Source organism: Corvus kubaryi, unplaced genomic scaffold, assembly GCF_017639235.1.
Source record: "Corvus kubaryi isolate FWS band 111438036 unplaced genomic scaffold, C.kubaryi_AGA036_p1.0 37300, whole genome shotgun sequence".
NCBI classification, from domain to species: domain Eukaryota; kingdom Metazoa; phylum Chordata; class Aves; order Passeriformes; family Corvidae; genus Corvus; species Corvus kubaryi.
The window spans coordinates 5,467,604-5,483,114 of NW_024581093.1; the positions used below are offsets into that span (position 1 = coordinate 5,467,604).

A 15,511-nucleotide genomic window follows, 5' to 3' on the forward strand; every position below is an offset into this window, starting at 1 on the left:
TTCTTAAGCGATAGATTAGGCAGCGGCACCTTTGCTACGGGGTGCGGTAACACCTCGGCTCTGCTCTGTTCTCCCACTTCAGTGCTTATAAAGCAGGATTTTTTTCACTGCTTGTATTATGCCCGTATCGAGCATGAGTTTCTCTTTTAAGCGCTTTGATTCCGTCCTGCTGATTGCTGCTTCTATCTCGCATGCCTTCATTGACCCCCTCTTTTTAGGAACTGCTGTTCTTTTATATGTTCTGCCGTGTAGCAGTAGGTGCAGTGTCCCTTCTGGCCACAATCTTAATGTAGGTCCCAAGAACGACTGTAGTCACCTTACTTTTCATTTTCTGTTTTGTTATTGCAAACTCCCATCCCTGAGGCCAGAGTTCATTTTGGTGCTCAGCTGGTGTTATCAGTTTTTCTCACACAGTGAAACTTTGGTCCATGGAGAAAGACATTAGAGCTGCCTTTTCTCTCCTAAATTTATTCAGCCTGCTCTGTTTTCCGAATGCTGGTGTGTTTGGTGGGGTTTTGTTTCATTTTATGTCTGCATCAGTGTCTGTTTTCTTCAATACAAGAGATTTTTTTTTTCTACTTAGCACTAGCTTTGCCTCAGGATTTTTGTTTTTCTGTCCTTTGTCTTGCATTGAATGCATGTATTTGTTTTGGTGTTGTTTTCTCATGGTGGTCCTCAGCTCAGTTCTGCTTTTCTACTAATTTTCTCTACATCCATCACTGCCATGAGGTTATCATCATGTGGAAGCCTACATCCACTTGTGTACTGTGACTTTCCCTTGTTTACTTCCTGGTATTAAAATTTTTGCTATTTTCTTGCTAAACTATACAGATTTTTAAGCGGTGAATGTTCTCATCACCTATGAGCCATCTGAAATACTCCCTTGCATCTTGTCTCCTCTTGGATTCCTGTATTTGACTGTGGATTTCCGGAGGACTGTGCATTCTCAAAACTTGTCATATTATTTTAAGAGTCTGTGATGCTGTTAAATGTGGTTTTGTTCTGCATTTATCCAAATGCACAGAATTGATCTGTTCTTTGATCTAAATCTGGCCCATTCTTCTGTAAGCGCTTTTGCCTGTGTCTTTGTTCTCTGCCGAAGTCCACTCAGCAAGAGAGGCCCTTTCTCCTCCTGGCACCCATTCCTCTGTCCCTCCCTTTAGGACATTGCTATTATTGCTTTGTGCCCCAGTCTCTGCTGTTTGTTTCTATTTACAGGTCTGCTTGAACAGATTGTGAATTTCCCGTGGTGTGTTCTTTTTCAGATGAGTGAAGCACAATTGTAGTTGCATGTTCACTTCTTGTCTCTGCCCTTTTCAGCCAGATGCTCTCTTGAGGTTCCTGCTAACTGAAAGTTTTCAGCTTCCCCTGTCCATCACTTGAGTAGGAAGCTCCTCCAGGGTATTTTAGTGCTGTGTTTTGCATTCTGCACAACTCTTGTCATAACTCTTGCTGATGCTGATTGTTTATTAGCTTAGCCTTGCTTGTTTACCCACTCTTACATTGCTGATAGACCTAATCCAGCTTGTCCACCTCCCTTATCAGCTGTGATACCAGTGTGTGCTTGCATGGACATGGGCTTATTGGTTTCCCTGAGGTCTTTAACTTTCCTTTTTATTTACTTTCAGCCTCTTATATGTGGAGTTTGACTGCAATGCTTCGTGGTAGCCACTGTGGTATCCTACTCTGTGGCCTCATAATTTGGTGATCAGTCAGTGGCTCCCTTGTACTCTCACTGATAGATTATTTTGTGCTTTTCTTAATGTTCTTTTTTCTTCCTCTTGAGGGACATGATGGTTTTCTGCACAACCCTGCAGTGCTCTTCTTTGGTACATTATCAGTGTTTTCACATAGGAGGTCTTGGCTTGCAATGCATTTCATTTGCTGTGAGTCTAATGGATAGGACTGAAATAGATCACTTATAATATTTTGGTTCCCTCCTATAAAGTAAAACATCTCTCATTTTCTGCCCATCAGGTGGAATCAGAGTCAATTTTCCTCAAGCTTTTTTCTTGTTTGTTAAAATTAAGGGATAACAGAAAGAGATTTAGTAGTGTAAGCAGTAATTTAGTGATAAAGGCAGTGATTTGTCATGGAACACTTCCTGGCCTGTAACTCTTTAGGTTTCTTCATTCAAATTCTTTCATATCATTATCTCCCCTACCTGGCAATGTGCTGTGTTTGGAAATGTTCTCTGCTGGTCATGTAGTTATGTGGTGATATCCTCACAAAGTGGAGCAAGGCTCATCATGTGCACTGTGTGGTTTCCCTCTCAACACAGAGGCAGCAACTTAAAATGCTGTCACCTTGTAGTAAATTGAAGGCCAGCTAATGTCATGATATTTATGCTGTTCTGCTCTGTTATCAATGTGTTGTGTTCAGCATTTCAAACTGCTTTTGTGGGGTTTGTTTCCTCTATTAAACTAATGATTACTCAGTAGACTTTGAATTTATTCATTCATTTTAAAGCAGTGCAGGCAGTGGTTCTTTGCTGGGATTCCTTGTCTTTCAAATATCTCATGTGTTTTGTATTTGTATTTCCTTGTGTCCTCACAATATATTTTATTTTCCTGGTCTGTGTCTGGTAACTGTAAAGTTGGCATTGCAGGGCAGTGGCTGTGCCAGCATGACCTTTATTTCCTTTTCTATTCTTCATTATGTTGCTGAGGTCTAATAAAAGTCAAATGTTCACACATGACTCATGAGGTTGCGTGACTGACCAATGCATCACGATCTCTCTTCAGCAGTGCTTGTAATTACCTGCCCTTGATCTACCATTACTGTGACCAAACTTGTGCTTTGGAAGCACAGTTCTGCCATGGGAACTTTGTGTAGTTGGTGGGCTTTGCCCATTCAGTCAGGATACCTGGCAGTCCAAAGTGTGGGATGAGGTTGTTACTCCTTGGTTTTAATGCATGTTTGTTAGATGGAATTCAGTGAGTTGCCATGATCAGTAACAAGAAATCCATCTTTTTCCTAATAAATCTCTCCCCTTGGGGAAGGAGTGGTTTCTGAGTATATGAAACACAACTGTAATTAATTTTCTCCCTTTCTAAGGTGCATTTTTTTTTTTTTTTGGTAGAAAATGCTTCCCTTTTGCTCTAATTATCTGCATATCTTGGTGTTTTGTTAGATGTGAGGAGAAGGACAAGAGTTGAGGATATTTTGATCTGAAGTGTTGGCATGGGTTTTTGGATTGCTGGCTTCAGTGCATGTGCACAAACAGATACAATTACAGCTTGAATCATAGGTTAGAGGGCAGCTGGTGAACTAGGAGGCTGCACTGTTCATGTGTATCTTACACCTTCCTGCAGACAGTGGGACATGCTAAAAGTCATACTGAAAAAAGGAAATCCAGCATGCTTTTTTTTTTTTATTTTTTTTTCTAAAAGCAAAGCTGTCTGGCATGGAGCAGGCTTAGAATTGTTCTCCCTGCTTTTAAAAACATTCAGCTAATGGTGAATGAAGAATGGTGTGTGTTTGCACTCAAACTCTGGTTAATGTATCAGTCCTGAAATAAAAGATTAAAAAAAAAAAGTTACAATAGGTGAGTTATCCTCTCTTTAGACCATTACCCCTTTGTAACATTTAGTGAAGGGATGTTTAAATGTAATGATCAAAATAATTTAATCTTAATTCTCCTGAAATGCCTCAGAAAGTTATTTAACAGAAGCCCCAGGTGACTGAGACTTTGCATTCCTGGTACTATTACAGGATTTTGAAAGCCTCTTAAATAGTTTTTGAACTTTCTGCCTTTTATGACTAAACTGGGTGCACAGTCTTGCTTAAACCATATGTAGACTGCCTCGTGAGACACGTACATGCTCATCTTCCTCCCACTTCTTACCCACCTGCGCTTGTCCGAGCAGTCTCTAGGGCAGTCAGCCCCCTTCCCCTCCTTTGACCAACTTCCCTCTGGGTTTCTTCGTACTGACAGAGGCCCTAAAGCACTGTAAGAAAATACCACAGCTCAGTGGTTGGAGCAGAACACCTGTGAGACCTGGCAGAAGCACTTGTTACACGTGGCTGGCTAATCCACACTGGGATCTCTCGTTCAGTGTGCTTCACTGGGAGGCTTGTAGCAGGGCAGAAAGGAAAGGCCCTGAAGGCAGAATTTGAAGAGACAAATGGGGAGAAATGAAGCTGAGTTCTTGTGTGGGTGGGTTTTAATTAAGTGAGATAAGGGGGTTCCAGTGACCTGCCCAGGGCTGTGCATCAGGTATTCTTCAGCCCTGGGAGCCCCAGGTAGTTCAGGAATCACGCTTTCCATGAGTGCTTCCAAGGCAGATTTGCTAACCTAGTGACCTACATGTTGTATTGGACTCAGATGACAGTCTCTTGAGCAGCTGTCACTGTATCCACTAACAGGAGGAAAGAGTTAGAAGGATATTTCCTGCTCTGCCAATACAATCCTGAACTTTGTCTAACGAGGAGCAGCCAGCTTTCCATGGCTGGCAGAGAAGGCCACAAAGGTGGCTCTCAACTCTGGCCACTGGAAGGTCAGGCCATCCTCTGATGCTGCTTTGATTATCCAGAAATGGAAATGTCTTCAGCCTGTTTCTAGACATTGTCTGCTCTGTGCCCTGCTCACTGAGGCAGTTGTCAGACAGCTGACAATGCAGGCTTCCAACTGAGGCATCACTGAGTTTTTCAGCAATGCTGTCAAAATGTTACACTGAAAGCAGTTTTTGGACATGTGAATTTTACATGTTCATAACAGCTTAGTCATGCCGTGTAACTGAGCTTAGTTCTGTGGTCTACAGCTGGAGACTGTTCTGCCTTCTACAGAATAGTTCTGCACCCAATGTTCCCCAGAAAACAAGCCCAGTTCTGAGTTAGAAAAAACAAAAGCATGGAGATTAGTTTAGACAAGAAATAGCCAACCTCTGGGTTGCCACTGTTCTGGTTCAGTTACCTGAAGCTTGTGGTTTGCTGACAAGAATCTGTCCCCGCTTCCAGCACTCCCTCCTTGTAGCATATTCCTGGTTCCCAGAGTGTGATGCCTTGGATGCCCCTGTGTTAGCCCTAATTCTAGTTCCCAATGTGACTGAGCTGGCTAGTCTCTTGACTTGCCTCTCAAAATGTTTTTGTGGTTTATATTTTGCTCATGTACAAGGTGCTTTAAGTATTGCAGTTTACAAGGAGTTGATCTTCACATGACTGAAGAGAACTCTTTCATTGGTTTCTGGATACTGACACAGATAAAGCCTTTTCCTTTCTGAAATGGACTATTGTAAATTTTACTAGAAAAAAGCTTTTTTTTTTTTTTTTTTTTTGTATGGTTTCTTTGCCATTCTACAGTTCTGTTTGCTATGCAAAGAGTCACTTTCCTCCCAGCATTGTCTGTTCTGGAATTTCTTGTGGATTTTTTGGGAGACGTTTTGGGTTTTTTTGGTGGGGTTTTCTTATTTAATTTTGAATCCTGATATCATGAAGGCCTTTGTTAGAATTGTATTGTTGATAACGCCTTTAACTTTCTGGGCAGCAAGGAAGATTAACTTGAATTAATTGAAAGAGTTATTTATAAGCCTCCAAATGAATGTCTGTGCCAAAACTTAATAGGGTATAGCTAATCGATTTTATTTCATGTGCTTGTATCCCTGCAGTTTATAGGATTAGTGTTCCTTGCCATCTACAGGGCATTATCTTTATCTTCCTGCCACTTCTGAAGCAGTGCGTTATACTCCGCTCCTTGGGCAGCTGCTGAGCTTGTTCAGCTCTGCCAGACCACGTCATCCTGCTGGAGGCACCTCTTGTTCAACTTCACTGGGCTGTCAGATACCACTATCTCTTTAAAAGATCATTATCTCAGAAGTGCTTTCGTCTGCCTCAAAGCATAACTTAAGCTCTGTCTCTGATAAGAAATTTAATGATCCATCTGTGGCTTGGGGAGCTGAGAAGCAGGAAGCGTGATCGATACCAGCTTTGATTTAGATGTGAAGCAAAGTTGAGGTTTTCTGGAGGCTGTAGTACAAAGGACAGTTCCACCTAAATGATTGTGAGATGACAAATGATGACCTCTGAGATGGGGAAGCTCAGAAGGTGGTAAATGCTTCCGTTTCCCTTTCAGAAAAAAAGCTGAACAGTCTAATGCCTGACATGTCCTAGTGTCTCTGTATCCAGAAGTAAGGGAAAAACTGTGCAGGGAGGAATCCCTACCAGGCCTGCTCTGGAGGCACTCATTTAAGTGAGAAAATGAAATTCACTTTAAATCCATGTTGCAATTTTAGTGTTCCTGTACCAGCTTAAAAAAGGGGTTTAAAGGAAGTGAAAAGACAAAAGAGTGCAATGAGCAAGTGACTATAAAATCTGACTTTCACATGAGTCTACAGAAAAAGAAGCTGTGGTGGTAGTTACTGTCCGCTTCTTTCTGCTTCTACTGTTACCACATCAAGTCAAACAAGAGATCAGATCCTCCAGCTCCTGTGTGTTTGTGACAAAGATGAATTACCTGGACAAGACATCAGGGTTAAAGCCTGATTATTTGTGTAGTAAACCTTGTACAACCCTGGGGGTTTTCACTGATGAGCACTTGTGCAGGAGCTGGAAAGCTTTGAGACATGATGAGTCTCACTTTGTGAAACTGGCACGCTCAAGGTCAGTCTGCTTTCAGTTTAGGGTGCTCTTGCTACAGCGAGAAAGCAACCAGCTGTGGCAATGGCTTTGTGAAATGCTGCATGCCAGTAAAGGCTGCTTCCCATCGAGTTTTGACACTAGTCTTAATCCTCCAAGGTATTTTTAAATAGAATTGAATTAGGGGTTTGCTTCAGATTACACAATATGGTGGTTGGTTACCACATGCAAAAGAACCAGCAAGGTATTTACTGGCTCCTCCCGAAGCCTGCAGTCCCCTGACTGCGTGCACTGTATGGTACCACGCTGGACACCCAGCAGCTCCTTCTCTTTAGTTGCACAAGTCTTACAGGTGAGAGGTTGACCTTGCATGTCAATGGGATCTCCTGAGAAAGTCTCCATTTCACATTCTAGCTGTATGTAATTTACTGGAAATTCTTGGTTTTCACTACTATCCCCATCATTTCAAAATTAAATTATTCTCCTTGTTATAAAAGCTTGTTTTGCAAACAGCCTTCTTCTTTCTCTTATTCCTGTATCAAAGTTGATTATCTTGCAATGATTAATAGCTGTGTTTCCTCCTAGTTTGAACTTTCATCTGATTGGCATCACAAGTATTTCCATGTCTTCCTTTTTAGGAGCATTATTTCTTTGGGAAAGAAATGCTGAGGAAATATTTCTAATTATTTTATCTCCTTAATAGGAAACTGCTGGCCAAAACTCTCACAGTTTTGCTTTTGAAAAACTGTCAACTTTATTGTATGGTTTGTTGACTGAGCTGTTGTGTTACTCTGCTCAAGAGGAGAAATCACTGGTCTTACTCTTGTAGTGGTGACAGAAACTGGAAAAGTGTTTTTGGTAGCTGAAACCCTCCTCGTTTGTGTGCACGAGGGGTTTTTTGTTTGCTTGGCGCTGCACTCCATTTCATGGAAAGAAGAGGCATTTTCCATCATGAGGCAGTATTATGGTTGGCTGTAACCAAATATTTGAGGGGATGAATCACCGACTCTTGGGCTGCACATTGCAGAGAAATGATCCCAGTGCCACTTGGAGCCAACTCCTCCACTGGCGTGCTCGGTCGGATGATCCAGAGGAGGCCTGTCTGGGGCAGGCTGGGCATCTGCACTCCCACAGCATCCCTTTCAATGGATGATGATTTCATCTTTCCCATTTGGACCTGCAACCATGGCAGGTTGGTCACCCTGTGGAGCTCGTAACTCCTTTGTGCATCCATGCACTTGCTTGAGCCTGCTAGGAGAGCAGCTGCTTTCTGTGGTGGGGATGGTCCCAGTGGCCCATCCAGTGGAGGTGTGTGGGGGCACAGGAGGCTGCAGCTGCTTTTCTCCCATGCAGGGAAGGGGTCCTGCTCCAGCAGCACCTGATCCTGGGGCTTTGTCGAGGGGAAGATGTGCTGGAGCAGCTGTTCAGTGGGTGTCCCACAGGGGCTCTCTGGTGTAGAGAAGGGGTCAGGCATTAGCATTTTGTGCTGTTTGGTGAGAGGTATCAGTAGCAGCTATTTCTTATAGAATAACAACTTGTATTTTTATTATTTTCCTTTGCACTTCAGAACCTTTCTTCCTGCATTCGAGCTCTATCCAGACAAACTGGTTTGTGAGCAGATCTGTAGCAATCTCTCCTACCTTGTGTTCCTAATTATTTAGCCTTTCAGTTTGTTTGAGGCTTGACAATGAGCTCCTTGTATGTGATGGTGAGCAAGAGCCAAGTGAATGCTGTCAAACCCAGCTCTTTACTAAATAAGGGGAGTTTATCCTGTCATTTCTCTCTTCCTGTTATCTAATCAACTTTTATAGTGTACTTTTATTTTCTGCTGTGTCTACTTGAGGGTGATCTGGAGCAGATACTATTGCTGCTTCTCTTCTTCCTCCAGTAGGGAGTAATTTGAGGTGAGGAGTTGGTCACTGCTCTGCACTTGGTGCTGTGGTGTGTGAAATACCAGGGCTGTAAAAACAGGTTGGGTTTTCTGTATCCATGTCTAGTCTTAAAGCTTGTAGATGACAAAGGGTTTTGAAGCCTTGATAGAATTCCCTCTGTAAAGGCTGGATATAGCTGAAAATAACAGCACGGCTTGATGTCATGGCAGGTGTAGGGAGGAGGTGGAGTACATTTACCTTAGATGCAGTTTCCAAGTGAATTCTTTCTTTCCTTCTGTCCTCAGGGACTCCTCAGCGTAGTTCCTAGAAGTGACAGCAGAGTCAGTAATGACTCACTGCCCGCCATAAAGGCTTACAGAGCACTGCCTTTTCCAGATACGACTTTGTGCCCTGGAGGAGAACAATCCACTTCTGCTACAGCACTTTGTGAGCACCCCCAGCCATTCCTGAACCAAGCAAACTTACAGGTGAGTTGATCATAATTACTTGTTTTTAATCACACTTTAAGTTGACAGCCAGAAAAACTTAGCTTTCAATAATCAGCTTTAATCTTGACATATGTCTATTGTTGTTTCTTTAGGTAGGTTCTTACTCACTGCTAATCTCTAAAATACAGTTTTTCCATTCTTGTTTATGACAAGATAGATTCACTGTGTTAACATTTCCATAAGTTACAGAACAACTTTATTCAGATTCTAAATCTGTAACAGTTTTACATTTTAGTATTATCTTGCTAAAATGCCCTTAAATGACCTAGATTCATAAATACATACATACTCCCTAGGAAGACATGTTTTGCATTTAACATAACTAGTTCTTTTTAAAATCAATAAAGTAATTTGAACCGGTTGTGAACTTAGACAATTCTGTTTGAGGTCCTTGCAATCTGCACTGGCACCTCTCATCTGCTTGTGACTCGCTGACTGAGAAGGTGACAGCTCTATTGGCTCAGATGGAAGGACTCTGAGCCTGGTAGCCAAACTTCTCAGGGGATAAGGCAAGCATGATGTGATGCTGAAACCCTTTTAATGATCTGTGGTTTAGGAGTTTCTTGAACAAGAAGTCAAGATCTTTTACTTTTTTCCAATTAATGTCCCTTGAGGAACTGATTTTTTTTTTCTTAGTTAGCCTCCAGTTAATTTCTTGATATTGAACATTTCACTGTGCTAAAAGATGATGTGCTTCAAACTACAGAAGTGCCTGTGAGAGCTTTTCCAGTGACAGCTGACATCCCAAGACTTGCTCATATGACCTTCCTGAATGTTGTTGTGATCTTGTCCCAAAGGGCAGCCAGCAACTGCAGAGTTGCCAGTTGGCTCTGATGGTGGGGGCTTTCCACATTTGAAAGGTGTCAGCTCTTTGACTTCCTTTTGAATTTAGGGTGCTACGTGTCTGCTGTTAACGAGATTATTAATAATCTCGTTAATAATTGTTAATTAATCTTCGATTAATAATCAAAGAATAGTAATAACCTATTACAGGATATTCACCGTAACTTCTAGTGTAAATGTTAAATTTGATTCCTAAAAGGATAAAAGTTAGTTATTTATTCTGACATGCTTGAAGTGTGTAAGTAGTGAAATTATATCTTTTGTAGGGTTTTATTTTACCTGAGACTTTATGTAAGGTTCTACAGAAATATGTCCTATGGCTTGAAACATAACTTGTTATGAAACAGGGCTTTGAATCCTTTTTCTCTTGCATTTTCAAGTTAACAATTGGGAGAGACTGCCCTGTGGTCTCAGCTGCTACTGGGCCTGTATGTGATCCAAACCATTTGAATGAAGACCAGAAGAATGATGGAATTAGTCTTTGTTCCCAAAAAGGGAAGACTGGTTTGACACTAGATCCAAACAGGCACACAACACCCATTTCAAAATCCCAGTTAGATTTGTAAGGCATTGAAATGGTGTCTGTAATTCCTGTTTAGTTCAGCGTTGGTGCTGCTTTAGGTGAGAACGCAGGAGATGCAGGCATTTTCCAAAAACGTTTGTTTATGCACAGGTGGACTAAATGGTTCTCTGTTAAATCTATTGTTGTAAGATTAGTTCTTTACAATTTTGCCTATTTTATAGTCTGAAAATGTTCCTGATGTGTAATGAGAACCTTAAGTGTACAGCCTTTATTGGGGTGGCATAAGCCATATGTCTCTGTAAAGGGTAAATGAAACTGGTTCGTTGATACTTAGTATTTAAAGGGTAGTGGTGTGCAAGATTTACAGACAAACTTGTTCCTCTGCATCCAAAATCCGTGAAGGAGCTGGGAAGTAATAGGTAGTGTAGAAAGGAATGGTGCGTGGGCGAGAGCTGCTTACCAGGGGAACTTCCTCCTCCTCCTCTTCCTTCCTTTCCCTTTCCCCACAATAGACTTCAGGTAAAGCCTTGTGTTTCTTAGCTGCTTTATCCACCAAAACTGATTCTGTTTACTAAAATAGGAATTCTTCTGTTGTTCTCTAGCAGTAGTAACACTGACTCTTGTTCCGGGTTTGCTTTTTCAGACCTCCTTCTGGATGACCAATGTGTGTTTTAAGTGATTCTGTCGGCAGCTAAGTCTCCAACTTCCCACTCATTCCAGCTGGTAGCAACGTTTATAATGCAAAAAGATCACAGTCCAGGATCACACAAACATTTCTCTTAAAACTTCCTAGATGATTGTAGTTGCTTTGGTTGTGTTCTATGCTAGCAGAAGCCTTTTCCAAGGTCTGCTGTTGACTCTAGAGCACTACATTCCCCATTTCCTGGGAGCCTTGGGGGCTGGCAGCATGGGAAACTCGTGTGTTTGCCGTGACGACAGCGGGGCCGAGGACAATGTGGACTCTCAGGGCCGGCAAACGGAGAACAGCAGAGCACGCATCCCTGAAGCAAGAAGCCACCCAAGGGACCCTGTCCGTCCGCCCAGGAGGGGCCGAGGACCTCATGAACCAAGAAGGAAAAAACAGAATGTGGATGGGCTGGTACTTGACACACTGGCTGTAATTCGGACGTTGGTAGATAAGTAAGTACCTCCTCAAGGAATAATTCAACATGAATGAAAATGTTCTTGTCTTCTCTCAAACTGTGGCTCCAGCCTCTCACCGATCTACACCTGACCCTCCCTGAAGCAGCCACGTGTTTCCATCTGGAGGCTTAGGAGAGGAGCACCTTTCCTAGGTAATAGAAGTAGCTCCTGAGTGCCCAGGTACAGACTCTTCCAGGAGCTGAGGAGCTTTCTCACAGTTCCTGTATGGGCCTACACCCATGTGGGATGAGGAGTGTGCTCAGGATTTCTTACCTGGCACAGATACACAGTTTAGGAAGCAATAAACATTCCAGAGTCTGGGAACTTCTGTCCTAAAAATTGGTTGTTGTGCAGTTTTCTGTTTGCAGGCTGTATTTAACTACTTTGGAAATGGTGAAGCAAAATAGGGAGCTTTGATCTTTGTTAGCCTGGATAAACAGACTGAGGTTTTCCTTCCAGTTATAAGTCTGACTACTTTTTAAAGATCTCATGTTGTGACTGCCCAACTCACAATCCCAGTATTGCATTCTTGGCATGCTCAAAGCATCCATTAAGGGTGTGGGGGGTATTTATGGGCCCATCCTTTTTTTTTGGTCTCTTTTTGATTTTGTGTTGCTTTCTACAAAGTTTTAAAAGGCCCTTAAAAATGATGGGTTAAGTTAGCTTGTCACCTTTTGGATTAGGTGCAATGTAGGAATTGAGGAGATCAGATCTGAAGGAAAAACCTTATTCCAGCCTGACAGCTGGGGTTTGAGTTTAAGGTGGATGAGGCTCAGAATAAGTGAGGCTTGATTCATGTACCTACATCAACTCTGGAATGTGCCTGCAGAGGAGGAGTTTGCTTTCCTGCTGTCTTTAAGCACAAATACCATGACTGATGTTTTTCACGAACATTTAAGTCTTAAGGTGTGTGTTTGGTTGGTTTTTTAACAGGTTTTATTTTGTGCTCTGTCTTCAAATGGTGAAGTTAAAATCATGGCAAACGTTTTTTAAAGTCTGCCGTCTCACATGCTGTCTCCTTTCCCCCAAGTTCAGCTCCCTAAGCTGTTTCACAACACTTTTGTGAAAGTGATCCTGTTGATCCTGTTCCTGTGGGTACTGCAATCAGTGTTGTAATCTTGTAAGCACTTTCCTATGCTACTGAGGGACAATAAGCGTAGTTATTTCACTGCCCCTGGAGTTATTTCACTGCCCCTGTTTCTGACAAATTCCTGAAGCTACTGTATTTTTACAGGGGTTTTTTTGCAGACTGTAGTGAAATGCACTGTGATAAACAATGAATAGTTGCTTTCCCTGTTTGCTATTTGTTTGTTTTTTCTTGGGGTTCCTTTTTTTTTCTTATTGTTGTTTGGTTTTATCAAATCTCAAAGTTCTGACCTAAAACATGTCTGACAACTGATAATTTTTTTTCTGTCCTATCTAGAGATAGCTGCTTTCTAGAAGCTTAATTTCATAAACTCAGAAGGATAAATTCTAAATTTGGGGCTTATATGAAAAGCTGCCTTGCAAATTAAGAAATTCCCAAAATGGCTATTTTGTTTCAAAATGAGGAAGGTGTGTCCTGGAGGAGATGTTTGGAAATTAAGTGGTTAAAATGGCAAATCAATGGGACAGGACTGTCCTTTGCTCAGTGCCAGTACTGTGAACATCTGCTACCTAGGACAAAATCAGAAATCTTGCAGATAAAAATGTCATTCTTTATCATAGCCTTTACTTGTACTTATGGTTGGGATTTTTGTTGGGATTTTTTTTCTCCTTTCTTTGAATCTTTCTATCCTTTCTCCTGATGTAATTCTGCAGTACTGCACTTTTTTCCTTCTGGGCAGATTACTTTCCCGAAGAAAGGTGAAGATGCTTCAAGTTAAAAAAAAAAAAAAAAAAAGCCAACTGTTTGTTTTTAAATGTTGTGGCAATATAAAAATGGGATAAACTTCACTTTAGCATTTTCTTGTGGAAATATTTAAGAATGTGTTCACTTTTTTGTAAGAAAAAAAGGACATGTATTTACATCATATATATTACATCAAAGCTGAAATTTTTCTCTTCTTTAGATTGATTTCTCAAACGAGCTAGCTTTATTATCTTCATAATTAATGTTGAAATTTTATAAAATTCCTCTGTATTTCACATTTCCAATTTCTTTTCAGATCTGTGTGATAAAAATTGAGCGTGGAACATAAAGTCTAAGCCTGGGGCTAGTTCTCAGTGCCCAAGGAGCACTGAATAAAGTATTTTAGGACATGCTGCTGGATAAGCTTTTTCTGGACCTGGAGGTGCTTACTGTACAGGATTTTGGGGTCTTGCTTTAGGTACTTTCATTGGCAGTGCGTGCTCAGATACACAAGCTTTGTGTCCTTACTTCAGCAAACTGGACTGAGGAGCTGATCTCTTGAACTTTTTGTGATTTTCATGTTGGAAAGGGGGTTGGGTTAAGTGTTTTCTGTTAAACTGCCTTAACTATTTCTTTTAACTGCTCTTGCTTGAAGACTGTGATGCTGGTGGCTTCCCTTTTAAGTTTTGTGGTGGTTTTTTTAATATATTTATATATTTAGCAAAGAATTTCTGAGAAAAAAAATCCTGTTGAAGCGATGCCCCTTATGCACTGCTCTGGGTTCACTTTGTGACCTCTGACATGCAGTGCCTCATTATGTACTACAAGGAACATGCTAATGAACAGCACCAAGCCTATTATGTTCAGCTTTTAGACATGCAGATGTGGATCACAATTTCCTTGTCAGCTGTTGCAGATGTGCAGATGTTGATGCTGAGCCAGAGAGAGGCTCAAATCCCATCTGTGTTTCAGATGTGAAAATGACATTAGCAATGTGCAGCCTGTGTAACTTCCTTTTGTTAAATGGTTACTGGATTTGTTTTCTGTCTGTGTAGAATCATTTTACTCAGTGTATTACGTTGATGATTGTGTGTAAATTTTGACCTGTGTAATATCTCTTTCAGTGACCAGGAGCCTCCTTATTCAATGATCACGTTGCATGAAATGGCGGAAACAGGTATCGAGGCATTGTGTTGGGCATTTCAGTTGTGACTCACAAGCAAAAGAAATGGAACAAACCCCAAGTCCCTCTTTTCTTTGCAAAGAAAAATACACTGCAGCAGGCTGTGTTAGGATGTGGTGTGCAGCTTTGGGGATGTGTGAACCAGAACACAGTTCTGCCCTTCAGAGCTTCACTGAGCTCACTGCGTTGGCCTGAAGTTTTTTTGAATTCAGTTAAACTTCCCACATGAGCTCTCCAGAAGCAGCCAATGGATGGCCCCAAACACATCGTAGTGGCATTAAAGTGTAAGCCACAAAGAATGGCTGTTTGCAGCTGAGCAGGAACAACCTCTGTGTGTACATAGACAGGGCTAAGCCAACGTGCTCCGGTGTTGGCCACTAGCACGTTCCTTTAGGTTTGGGTATTGCTGACCCGAGACCTCTTCTTTACTGATGTATTTGTCCCAACCCCATCACTAAGTGTTCCTGCAAGACAAGCCACATTTGTAGCAAGGGCTGTGTTATCTTTGCTACAGTAGGAGAAATTCTCCCAGCTTAAGACTTCAAGCAGACTTCTGGTTTAGGTGAATTTTTCTCTTTACTTAATAATGTTGGTACTGGTCTTAGGAAGTAATATTTCTGTATTAAAGTAAATTATTCAGCCCAGTTAGATATTACAGCATTTCAATAAAATGTTTTTCAGGGGAATGTGCTATGAGAACTCAAACCCCAGTGTGTTACTGCTGTGTTGTTGTTGAAGGGAACGCTGCTCCTTCTACCTCACTCACCTGTATACAGATACAGACTGTCTTTATTTTCACTTTTAAGGGAGCTATTTTCTTGTAACTCCAAATCTGTTTACTTTAAGAGTAGTTTAACATCTTCTATGTGGATTGTTGTCTGCTTGCAAGTAAAAGCCCTTATCTACTCATTCAACAGTGATAGCTGTTCCTTAGGAAAACAAACGTTCTTTAGACCAGCAGGCATGCGAAAACGCCACTGAGTTTCTCTGAACCTCATCTTACTTCAGGGAACTCAGGAAGAGGGATTTGATTGT

At 41.5% G+C, this 15,511-nt stretch overlaps 1 protein-coding gene across 2 annotated transcripts in view; it reads left to right on the forward strand.

The window, feature by feature from the left end:
- RSPRY1 (ring finger and SPRY domain containing 1) overlaps positions 1-15,511 on the forward strand; it is a 35,864-nt gene that overhangs the window by 1,021 nt on the left and 19,332 nt on the right. The window contains exons 2-4 of one of the 2 annotated variants that reach the window (XM_042027229.1): positions 8,750-8,932; positions 10,963-11,459; positions 14,418-14,470. In XM_042027229.1, coding sequence (XP_041883163.1) covers positions 11,113-11,459; positions 14,418-14,470 — 400 coding nt within the window. In that variant the 5' untranslated portion in view covers positions 8,750-8,932; positions 10,963-11,112. The remainder of the gene's footprint in view (positions 1-8,749; positions 8,933-10,962; positions 11,460-14,417; positions 14,471-15,511) is intronic. The other variant, XM_042027230.1, reaches the window with a different exon arrangement.